The sequence below is a fragment of the Morone saxatilis genome, unplaced genomic scaffold (assembly GCF_004916995.1).
Source record: "Morone saxatilis isolate NCDOM2014 unplaced genomic scaffold, NCSU_SB_2.0 Contig1, whole genome shotgun sequence".
Classification (NCBI taxonomy): Eukaryota; Metazoa; Chordata; class Actinopteri; family Moronidae; genus Morone; species Morone saxatilis.
Window position 1 is genome coordinate 19,511,391 of NW_023339651.1, and position 13,034 is coordinate 19,524,424.

The 13,034-nt window shown below is 42.6% G+C and overlaps 1 protein-coding gene across 1 annotated transcript in view; it reads right to left on the bottom strand.

The window, feature by feature from the left end:
* dnah9 (dynein, axonemal, heavy chain 9) overlaps positions 1-13,034 on the bottom strand; it is a 133,749-nt gene that overhangs the window by 50,722 nt on the left and 69,993 nt on the right. The window contains 7 exon segments of the mRNA XM_035670173.1: positions 186-419; positions 679-840; positions 4,290-4,432; positions 6,045-6,168; positions 6,480-6,642; positions 9,151-9,347; positions 10,295-10,456. Coding sequence (XP_035526066.1) covers positions 186-419; positions 679-840; positions 4,290-4,432; positions 6,045-6,168; positions 6,480-6,642; positions 9,151-9,347; positions 10,295-10,456 — 1,185 coding nt within the window.

Here is a 13,034-nt window from a genome sequence, read left to right on the forward strand (position 1 = left end):
GTTCCATATTATCTGATTCATTGCTTTTCTCCCTGTCATGCTGCCCCTTCGCTCCCATTTACTGACTACCATGTTCGGCTACATGGCTACACGCTACAAAGGGTGAAGATGCTGTGTATGATAGTGTTTTGAGAAGTCAGACTAAAATTGGGAACATGTTTTAAATAGATGCTTGTGGACGGTACCTGAGTGGAGGTGCTGTTGAGCTTCTGCAGGCCGTTCTCCAGCCGCTCCATCTTGGTGGTGAGGTCTTTGCTCCTCTGGCCCAGCAGACTGCGATACAGCTTGATCTGCTCCAGGAAAGACTTGGGCGTGGTGTAATTGTAACGCCGCTCGTTGGCCAGGTACTCCTTGGACGTCTGATTGACACTCATGTGCACGTAGGCCATGAATTTACTGACCGACTCCTTCACTTGAGGCTGCGAGAATTGTAAATCACAAAACTGGTTACTTCACATTAAAAGAAGATGACTGTGCAGATTTAGCTGGAAAGCAATATTTCCTGTGGCTCTCAGGCTCTGAATTTAATTTTCGGGGCCTCCGGTCTGCTCTTAAAATTAATATCACATTCGTCGTGTCACGGTGCCTGACATTTTAAATTATATTTTCAGAGTGTGAACATCATTTTTGTGGGTGGCTTCGTCTCTGTGTGTATATTAAAGTATGAGCTGTTCTCACTTCAATATTTTCCACCTCCTGGAGGAACCTGAAGCTGACCGACTCCAGCGCCTCCTGTGGCCACTCGTGGAACCAGTCGATCGCAGTGCAGTTCACCACGGCGGGGAACTTCCTGCTGCGAACCCTCAGTTTACTACCCACTGGAGAGAAACACAGAGCAACCTGGAGTACACACACACACACACAGACAGACACAGCAAGGTCAAACAAAATTGAGTGTGAAGTCTGATACAGCAGCGACATCATAGTCATTTTCTTTCTCTGTGTGAGCAACAACTCGAGTCGCAGCCTGAGAGAAGAAAGAAAGGCGGGGAATATCCAACTCTGATTAGCACTTCTTCATGGTCAAGAGGGGGAATGGAAAACTGTGAATTAATTATTTGCAGCTACATCATTAAGCAAATAAAGCCTCCAGCAAGCATGTGAATTAAAAGAGTGTGTTGAGCTGTGGGCTACGTCAGACTGATTTTCACTGCTGGAGACTAACAGCTGGCTCATAGAGAGGCTCAGCCAGATGCTCGATAGCATTACACTGAAGAAACAAACATGCAGAAGGCACACCCACAGACACTTCTGATAATAATCAACTCTGGAGAAAGAATTATCTGCATGCATATAATACATTCCCTGTGACATTTGCTTTACACATTTATTTCTTTAAAGTGCCATCAGGTTACAGCATTCTTTTTATTCAACAAACATCTCATTCAGCTTGTTCTAACTGCAGCCTTTTCTGCTAGGGACCACTTTATATGAAGCCCTGTCTACATGTGACATCTTGTCATAGGTTCATGCAGGGGCTGAATTGACTTACCAGTGGGCCCTGGATCGAAAATGAGCTGTGGGCCCCTAACGGCCCCCTTTTCTTTGCACTGTGGATTAGTGTACACAAGGAAGGGTGTGTGTATCTCCCAGACTATTCAATATGTATCTGGATGCGTGGTTCACAATCCAGTATTGTATATTATATATATGTATTATTGTAGCAAAACTATTTACAAATGTGAGTGGAGAGTTGTGTAGATGTATCTCAATCCGTGTGCATCACAAATCAGATTTGTACATGAGTATTATAATCTCTCAATGCATACTGAGATGCGTACTCCCCACACACAGATCACCACAGACAGATCAACACACACAGTTCAGCACACACAGATCAACACACACAGATCAGCACACACAGATCAACACACACAGATCAGCACACACAGATCAACACACACAGATCAACACAGACAGATCAACACAGACAGATCAACAGACAGATGACCACAGACAGATCAACACACACAGATGACCACATGCATTTGCAAATCTGCCACAGTAGAAGTGTAGCAAAAGTCAGGTGTAAAAGGCCAGCCTGAGTTGTAACTGATGACGTGTCTGTATTTCAACTTCATGGAGCAAATACTTCAGCCATTACTATATACATGCACACATTTACAGATGTGTCTACACATTTATGCATACATTTACAAATGTGTCTACACACATTTGCTGCAAATAAAACAGCTCATGGCTTCATTTGTTGCCTTCAGCTGGGTGGAGGTTGGGGCAGTGTACTTTGGAAATATTTGTAGCTACTAACTCTATCATTACTCACTGGTAACTCTACCGTGAATGTACAAGTTGCGTTCTCAAATGAGCAGTGTTGTTTATGGTGCCCCTGGCATATTCTTTACGATACCGCTGCACGTTTTTAAAGTGAATATAAATGAGAACACTCCATCTCACTGTCTCGCTTACTGCTGGAATACTTATTAATTTACCAGGGTTCTGTCTGTTCGACCTTCATCAGGTATGATAGTTGATGAACGTGAAATATTCAAGTGTGCAGAGACTTTTTCAAAGCTTTCAACGTTTGTTAACAAGTGTAGAGGCAATGTACAGATTCCAGGCAGTGGTGGACGGGGTAAAGGCTGAAATTTCTTTCGGTGTCATCTTTTCGGTTTTTTTTTAATGAAGCGCAGGGCTTGAAGTATGTGTGTGATTGGGGAATGTAAGTAGCTAGCACTGACACACGCACATACGAGCACCCAGACAGAGAGCAGGCAAGATGTGCTTTTTTGACAGACGCATGGATTTACACAGGATTTGGTTTGGATCTGTGTTTGTGTATCAATGTAGCTGTATCTCTGACTACTATATAGAGTTTCTAATATTTATGTGTTAATTTATACTCCAATACAATTATCCATCGAGTGCAATGCCCACAGCAGAACACGCATAGAATCATAATAGCATTTTCCCCTCAGTAATGCTGCCCTGGTATAACACCTGGCTGTAGGTTTGCCATGCATCAATGCTTTTGTGAATTAAAGCACATTTATTTGGGAATATGCACCTCTAAACACAAAACAAACTGAAGTAATAAAGGTCTTAAAACCAAATCTTTTCACAACTATATTTTGGCCCCTCTGCAAGAAACGTACTCCAGATAATGCAGAACCCATCAGTTGATATGCAGGTGATATAGTGCAACCAAATACATTTTATAATAATGAAATCACCACAAACAAACAGACTCAAATGGAGTGTGGAGCTTCTGAGGCATGCCTTGAGTGATTTTCCCATCTCAGATTGTTTCATTAGAGGAATTTTTAGAGGCCCAAAGAAGTAAAACTATTTCAGTATTTCACAAGAAAAAAAGCCAAGTCTAGAAAATGAAGATAATCTTGTATGGCAGATTTTGTTTTTAATATTTCCTACCCAGTAATTATCTTGCTACCCCTTTAGAGTCATCTAACAACCACTTGTAAGGAGTCCCTACAGCCAGGTTGGACATTCTGGTCCAAACCAAATTGTTGCTCCAAGGTCTGACTGTACTGACGATTTACACTTTTGGCTAAGGATTTAAACTGGTGCTCAACATGCAGAGTCACACACAGAGACACACGCCTGTGTCTCCATGCAAAAAACATTCTGATTCAGATTACCAACATTTTAGGCAAAGTGCCCTTTCCATCCATCCAGACAGACAATTTGTGAGACAGAGAGCCAAATAGTTGGAAATCCACTCTTTACAAGCCCGTGCCCGTGGGATTGCCTTCCCCATTTATTCACTCCCCAGCCCAGGGAGGCTTGAGCTGGGAGCGAGGCGGTGGTGGAGGATGTGGGTGGTGGTGGTGGGGGGTGCACACTGTAATAATGACAGGATAAGCAACCCCCTGGAATTGTCTCTCTCCCCAGGGGGAACAAAGCGGCTACACGTTGGTGAAATTATCTGCAGCTAAACGGCGGCTTTTCTGCTCATGCCGGTGATTTATAACGACGTCCACTGCCTCTGAAAGCATTCAAGTTCATCTGAAAATGTCAGGAAAGAAATTTGTCTAGGGAAAGGCTTCATCATAAAGCCAGATGTTTATCCATGTAAGAGAGGTTTTATTTATTTTGGAATAGCAAATTAGAGTGTGAGGTGGCATTCTATTGCTATATTAAGAGAGGGTGGAGATCAAATACTGACGCAGTTCTATGAGAGAGATTAATGGCAAATTTCCCCCCTAAGGAGAACTACTGAGGACAACTTTTTTTATGCATGATTAGTAGTGAAATGCAGAGTAACAAAGAACACAAACAGCTCTTTGTCCTGCACTGTCTGGCTGCTTCACCTTGAGCTGTCTGCGAACCCGGTCGATGAAGAACTTCCAGCAGTTTTCCCTTGTATCCATCAATCCCGAGCTGCGGACCTCTGGCCTCATGCTGCCAATGATGCTCTCCACCTCGTCGTCTGGGAACAGGTCAGGAATCTCTCCTTGAATGAATAAAATCACCCACATGAACACTGGGAAGACCACCAAGGTTGTGGGAAGCAGTCATTGGGATTTTTTTTTCTGTCCAGACCTGCGAGAACTGTAGAACTTTCGTATCTTGTTAGGATCTGAACTGACACTGAGAGTCTTATATCAAATCTAGGTGCGTTAATGGAGGGGGTGGCAGGAGGAGTTCATACAGAGGGCTTCTGGTAATGCAGAGATCTGCTTTAAGTCACAGCCTCACAGGAGCAACGATGAGTAAAGCATTGTGTATGTCGACATAAATACAGCACCTATAAATTGCCATTATGTAGCTTCATCTAAGTTCGGATGTTTGTGCTCTTTTCTAAAAGCTTTTTTTCGCCAGGCACATCCAATTGACCCTTCCTAAGTCCCGCCCCTTTTTGCTTTGTGCTCCAATAACAGTTGAGCAAGCCATGGTCAACTTTTCCTTTCCTGTACTTAGATATGCTGTGTGCTATGTTATTCACACTCATACTAACATTAACAAAATTATTCACAAACATACACTTGATTTGGTGGATGTATTGAATCATGAATTACTGTAATTAAGTATTTTAAAAAATACTATGCTATGTGCTAGGCTCTGCTAAGTTGAAAAGACAACCACATTTTGGACGTTAAACGATAAAAAGGGACATATACTATTCCCACATCTTAAATTAGCTACCTATTGTCAGCAAAACTAATTAGCTAGTTAATCTACATCAATAGTTAGCTTACTAGTTACATCTGAAAGCTAATGGTAGCAAAACACTAGCTAACTAAGTAGCTAATTTACATAAAATTTTATTTTGGCTTATTAGTTAATGTTCTGATAAATTAGCTAACTCCAACATGGGCACATGGGTGTCGTCACAGAGGCTACATCCATTTTTGATGATAGTCTATGATCTACTGTAAGCACAGGAAAGGAGAAAGTTGACTGAGGTTCTGACTGAGGCTTACTCAACTGTTATTGCAGCACAGAGCAAAAAGGGCTTTACATTAGGGCAAAAAATATTAGCTAAATCTAGCTTGATAACCAGACTGAGCATTTTGTTTCCTTTCATTATTCAGCCTGACATTGTGTTTATTGTAGCTAACTTCTGTTTAGGAAGGGGCGCTCGACACAGACGCTACTAAAGCAGTTGCTAGGAACAGCTGACTTAACGTTTTTCATGATAAATCAAAGAAATATTAGATTTAAGAGATGATATTTCTGTAAGTCAAATTACAATTACATTAACAATCTAACAACAATCTAACAACAGTAAAATGATGTCCCCATTCTTAATCTATCCCATAATATTCTAAACAGTAGCCAGCACCTGAAAACATTGTAAATATGAATTGAGAATCACACTGATCACTCAATCACATTGAGAATCATTTCATATTGGTACTTTATAATGCTATGTGTTGCACCCTTCAAATGTTGAGTATAATTCTAGACGTGAAGCTCAGGCTTGCAGTCATTCACAGTGATGTGTTGTAGTCGATGAGTAACGCCGCAGAAATGGCACCGCAGTGATTTGTCGCCGTGGTGAAGCAAAAGCATTGCTCTCTTGCAAAACATGACACGCAGTAATTAGCGAAGCCGGCTGTTACCCGATGCCAGCAGATCGTTGACCAGAACGAGGAACTTCTCGTCTGCCACTTGGGCGTCAGTCATTAGGAACACGGTGCCAATATTCTTCACGCCAGCTTTGATGTAGAGGGATGCCAGGTCAGTCTGGGTGACGGGGAGAGAGAAGGAGATGGAGTGAGAGAGTGACACACATAATGAGATGGAGCTGTGAGAGGGCTCAAGATTTGTTATTTTGCAGTAATACATGCCTGAGACCTGAATCACTGTGAGGATACTGTGTTTACATACTGTGGGGATTATGTCTCTATTTCACTCTGATACACCTCCGTGTTTAAATTTAAACCTCACCTGGCGGTAAGAAACTTTATAATACTTAATATGAGACTAATTGATCTGTTCAGATGGAGGGTTTTTTTGCAGCGTGGTATGTCTTTGCAGTGTAATCCCACTCAAACCTTGAGGTCTGTGATACTGTAGCCTTTTCTCAAGGTGATCTGGAAAACCTCCAGATTGGAGATGAAGGCGGCCAATCGGGTCAGACTCTGCTTGCCGCTGCCGCCCACTCCGACCAGCAGTGCGTTGCCCCGTGGAGACTCCAGGATTCGGTTTATACGGCAGCTGCATGTGGAGGCGCAGACAGTCGGGGAAGGGAAAAGGTGTGAGGGAGGGTGAGATAAAAGGTAGGGGGAGGCAAGCCGGACAAAGACAATATGTGACTCATAAGGCAAACAGCAAAAGACAAACAAACACAGGTAGTTTCTGTCACCTCTATGTTTCATCCAGATGCACCAGCACAAAATGTATTCAACAAGACTGAGCTGTACTGTGCTACTGAGAACATTTATGCCTTCAGTATAGCAAGATGAATATTCCTCGTGTCAATGTTTAAAATGAACTGACTTCACTTGAATTCTTGTTGCTTCATGTGAGGTTGTTGCCAAAAGGAAATTCACCCCCAACACACCTCAACTGACATTTCAGGCCTCACTCAGACTTGTCAAATATGGCAGCTTGGTCAGTGGCCCTAAAATTCAAACTAGTAGTCTGGACGTCTGTCTAGCTTAATGTTTGAATTACGTAGTATAAAGAGAAAGAAAGTCCCTGGTTGGACTGGTGATAACAAACACAGGACTTTTACAAGCAGGACTGTTCTTGTCCTGTGTAAAACGAAAACTGAGTGTCAACTTCTTAACTTATATGACATAGCATTACATAACTAACATACTTATTTTACCCCAAACCACAACCTTTTCCTAAACCTAAGCAAGTAGTTTTCGCGCCAAACTGCAACATTAAATGTGAAACGTCAGCTACTTGTATTTTTAAAGTCTAACTTGAGGTTGCATATCTATTGTTCCAACTTGACCTCGAAGCCCTACACATGCACATTTTCTGAAGCATAGGGCCACAGACTAACCAGCAGCATTTGAAGAGTTGGAGTGATCACGAGTAAGGCATTTCAACTACTGTCACTACTTACTTATTAATATCAACTTTCTCTAGCATTTCAACACTTCCACTGGTATTGGGCATTGACTGACACTTCAGCTGCTTTTATATTCAGGTAACAGTTTAACTGTCTTCAAATGTTAACTACTTCCATTGCTAAAATAAAAACTTCCTACTAAGCTTTAATTGAAAGTTCACTTGCTTTCAGCAATTTCACTTTCTACTTTCAGCCAACACTCAATGATAACACTTCAACTGACACTTCAATTTAACCTGCTTACAGTTTTTGCACCTGCAATTTTCAATGTAGGTGAGCACACTTTAAATTCCTTTAGAAAATGTAGCCTTTTGTACATTTCTTAGTCATCTCACCCATTAAATGATGAAAATCTAAATGCTACTATATCTGCCTGGTAGATCCGTGCTAACATTTTCAAAAACATTTTATTGAGCATCAAGTAGATAAAAGCATTGACCTTTTAAAACAAGAAGTTGGTAGTGTTTTTCATTATATCAAATGCAGATTCATAAATATAAAACAATAGAATATTATCTGCTGTTGTCAGGTTATACTGAACTAGTTCCTCCAAGTTCAAACAGCACATCATTAAAGCTCTTGCAGGCAGTGCATCTAATGATTTAAGTAATTTTCTTCAAAGACAATATATTTGTCTTCTTGTCAACAAATCCGGTTTAAAGGTTTTATATATGAGATTTAAAACATTTATATAGAAGAAAACAACTATTAGCTATGTCAACATATAGTGAAGTCATGGTGTAGCAGAGAATACCACACTCCATTTGCTTGTGTTGCTATCCAAGCCTCTCTGTGCTTTGTTTGCAAAGGTGGGCTGGCCACCCATGCATGTTAGCACATTTGAGTCTCTCTGGGTGGAACTGAGGAGAGTGACTAAAGCTGCTGTTTTTTATCTATGAATTAAGGATTTCTTTCAGCAAAACCAGAGTTGGTAATTGTTGGAACAGTGCAAAGAACAGTTTTGATGAGTTTTATTTTGTTTGTTCCACTATGCATGACGTTATGTTACAATGACCTACTAGGTAAAATGTTGTCTATGGAGTCTGGTGGCGAGCGATAGCAGTTTCTGGTCTGGCAAATGGCTGTTTCTGGTGAAACAAAAGATCTATCTCTGCATGGACCATTTCCATATTGTTGTCAGATACTTCATAACCACTGTGGATAATTGTTAGAAAGACTGTGGAAAGACTAACACCGATAGTTCTGGTGAGTTTTATTTAGTTTCTGTCCCTGTGTGTTTTACTATTATCTGCAATGTAAAATTACTGTTTTTTTTAATAGAGTCTGGTTGGTTTTAGAGCCCAGTTGTTATGGTCTGAGCTGTGCCCTAGTGGGTCATTTAGTAGCAGTTAATTTTGTATATATAACCTTTAAGAGTAATTAAAAGGGAAGAAGTAGATGTTGCCTGAAGTAGAACCTAACCTGTTCTCTGCATTTTTGTTAGACTGCCATGACGTATGCTGCAAGACTTTTACAGATTTGCCTGCTTTTGACAGTCGGTGAATTGGAACTGCAAATCCTAAAATACCTGGGAAGCAAGCTGATTTTCTTGACAGACAATAAAACTGACAAAAACACTTTTTCAATACTCTGTCTTTACTCCCTCACACAGTCCCTGGGGTTCCAAAACTTCCACTCACATGTGAGCCATGGCGTCCTCAAACAGCACCAAGTTTAGTGTGGCGTTGACCTCATTGTAGCTGTCCAGCACCTCTAGCAGGGTTTTATTGAGGCTGGTCCAGGACTCCGCAGCCATGTACCTGGCCTCCCCCAGCCCACGGGCAAAGTGGCAGTACAGGTTCATCTCCCTGGTCTGCTCCAGAGTCTCCTCCACGTCCTCGGGGAGGGAGGCACACACACACACATATTGCAGCGGTAAACATACAGATCCACACACTACCCCTGTCAGCATAACATTAGTGTTAAGCTTAAACAGTCTGGACAGGGACACAGCTGAATATCACAGCTGCGCAGAGGGTGACCTAGTTCATTTTCACCCTGGCAACTGTTGGGCCCCGAATATTTCACTGGAGAGATTTTGTGTGTCTCTTCGGGATGCTTGTTTTCTTTGCTAACTTCCACTGGCATAAAGCTGCACTAGGTGTGATAAATGAGGATTTTTTTTTTTTACAAATTCACATCTATAATATGTGCAGTCTTCATTGTCATAATATCAAGTGCATCTCTGTACAGTGCAACGGTCTCTAAAGACTTCCTTGTTTGCATGTAAAAATAGCAAGAAAACATGCAGCATATTGCTCTGTGGCACAGGGGCAAACTGTCCTAAGTTTACAGAAGGTGCCAAGTCTGAATAATATATTCTGTAGTGGGTAGTATTATTCTCTCCCCCTCTCCTACCCTTTCTGTGGGTTTGTGTACACATATACTTGTCAAGTTCTTCATTGTGGCATGACTAGTGTGCATGCGATAGAGCCAGAGAGGGTAGTGAGGGGAGCGGTGGACAGAAAACCATTAAAATGTTTTCCAATTTGCCGGGCTGACAGCGCAGACCCTGACAGCCAGACCCCCATACCACACTGATTAATATTCTCTCCAACCCTCTCCTGGCCCTCCGCTCCCCCCCCCAACATTCCTTTTTCTCCTCGCTGTGTTGGCCACTGATGTCCAGGTCCAGACACAGAGCAGGCAGCCTAATGATTTCCCCCTCCTCCCCCCTCCCCCCTGGCAGCCTAATGATTTCCCCCTCCTCCCCCCTCCCCCCTCCCCCATCCTCCAGCCTCTCTCGTTCTTGTCTTCCTCCGCTGAACTTTGTAAAACTCTCACCTCGTAGAACTTTTTCACTGTGTCCGCCTGCAGCTTATCAAAGACCTGAAAGTCCTGCTCCTCCACCAGCTTGTCTCTGTAGACCCGGTTGGACTCGTGCAGGTAGATTTTCAGCAGGTCTGGAGGGGCTTTCAGACACTCGCCGGTACAGAAGAGAATGCCCTGGGCAGGCAGAGAGGGGAGAGAGGGAAGGCTTAGAGTTTCATTCCAGAGGCTGAATTGGCCTTTTTACACTACAGCAAGGAGGGAAATACAGTCAGTGTGGGTAAATCAATGGGTACTGAGTGGGCAAGCTGTTAGTATGTTTGTCAGGGAAATTCAGAAAATAATGGCAACGCCTTTCTTTCATCTCACTGTCTCAGAAGTGTTGCTGCATGTGGAGATAAGTTCTGTGAGAAGGTGCTGGATGAAGAATTATATATTTTTTAAAAAGGGTAGAGTCTGCATGTGACTGTAATGCTTCCAGAGTGTTTATTTTCAAACAAGACTAAGGCTGTGTCCAAAATCCCTCCCTGTTTACCAAATTGGCTATCTGCCATTTTATTTGACTGAATTTTACACTGTATACCATGGGTAGGCAACCTGCGGTTCTTCAGCCCCTCTCCAGTGGCTCCCTGCGGCTTTGACATAAAATTAAAAGTTCCACTGTGTAACATTAAGGAGGAGCTATTGGCCAAATGAAACTGGCTCTAGATAGGGCCACTGTAGATTAAAGGGGGGTGAGGCGCATGACTTGCAGTCTGTAACTACACCACTAGATGCCACTAAATCCTACCTTTAAATAGAAATGAGAAAAATTAGCATGACCTCCAATATGTTTCGCAGCTCCAGACAGATTTTTATTTTATTTTATTGGCCAAAGATGAATCTTTTGATAGTAAAGGTTGCCTACCCCTGCCATAAACTGGAAAAATTCCCACAGTGGAATTTCAAAAGTGGTGTCCGTGGTGACTACTTTCTCCAAAGAATAATAGCTGCGAAAACTCCCATTGTGCAACTCTACAGCTATCAGTGGTCGAAATCAGAGCACAATTAACATATTAAAGGGGTAGTTATTTTGAGATCAGAATACAAGACACACAGACGTTATAGTCCACTTTATTTTTCTAGATTGAGCGTATGCAATCAAGTTAAATTCAGTTGGGTATTCATGTAAAGTGCTAATAACTTCCCTGTTGGTGTCCTGTGGCCAACAATCCACCTGGCAATCTGGCCCCAGACTGAGCTGCTGCATCCAGCCTAAGTAGATGAGGCTGGATAATTAGACTGTGCCATTCTGCGACAGCAAGAGGGGTGTTTTCAAGAGCCACTTCATCTACGCCACACGTAGAGGAATGCCTTCCCTCCCCTGTAATTTACTGTGGTCTGACCAGCACAGACATAGAAAACTCTGTCCTGATGATGGCACTAGACAAAAATCAAGGGATCACCAAAGTTAATACAATTCACTCTGTGGGGGGCCTGAATGCCATACCTTATTTCATGGCAATCCTTCCAGTAGCTGTGGAGATATTTTACTCTAAACCAAAATGTCAACCTCATGGCGGGGCTGTAAGAGAAGTCAGGGGTTCATCAAAGTAACAAGGCTCTGTCCTCTGGGAGTCATTCAGCTAGCATGGCTGAAAACAGATGTCTTTTTCTGTTTTGTAATTCATACTTCTTTTCATATTCCCAAAAAACAAAAATTAAAACAGAAAATCATGACAATGAGCAGATGAGTGTTTATTGGATGATTGATGATTAATGTGTCTCTAGAGGAGGCCTGTGTGACGTGTTAGAGTTCCCACAGGGCCGTTCACGACGCAGTCAGGCAGAACTCGGCGTAATCTAGGTGCCTCGCATAACAGGTGCCGTACAGGATGAGGAAGAGGACAAAGAGGCGCCCAGGCACTGTTTGTTCCCCTCTGCACACTGTCACCCAGGAGGCAGAGGCAGAGGCAAGCAGATGTTGTGTGTTTCCAGCCCCAGAACTTATTCTAATCAACAGAATCATCTCCGGGGGTAAAGCCAGCTGAATCTGATCTGCCTTCATATCTGAGCCTGCTGAATGTGACAATTGGCTGCTAAATCCACTGTGTAATGGTGCAGATGGGAGGTGTGCCTGTGTGTGTCTGGATACTTTGCGTGGATGTGTGTACTAAAGATTCAAACTGAGCCAGAATTATCGCCGCTACTCTAGGTCTACAAAAGCCAAGATGTTTTCCACCAGTATGTGTGATGATCTAATGCTTTGACTTTTAATAGATCTGTCATTTTCTACTCCATTTCATTGCTTAATGGTGTCAATCATGACACCCTGCATTTATTGTGTAAAAGTGTGCCTGAGCAAAACAAAACACCACATGGCAGCTCTATATAATGGTCATACTCGCAGGCTTAGCTGTTCGTACCAATCGAACAAACTGAGAATGACAGAGAACTTTGTTTTCTTTCTATCCAGCCGACTTTGGCAGACTATCTCATCCTTTTCGTCCCTGATCTTTCATTGCTTTGTTCAACTCAGAGGAGAGGGATTAGAGAGTTCTGGGTGTCGGCATGTATCTGTCTGTCTGTCGCGCTGTCTGCAGCGGACGCGCTTTCCTCGTAGCCTGACAGCTGCTCTGAGCCCCACACAATGCTTCCTCGGCTAACAAATGCACCCAGCTGACTATCCACAGAACATCATACAGACATATTGTGCAGTCAGTAGAGTTCGGCTCTCTGCACCACATGTACGCTCCTTCTTTCTTTCTTTCTTTCT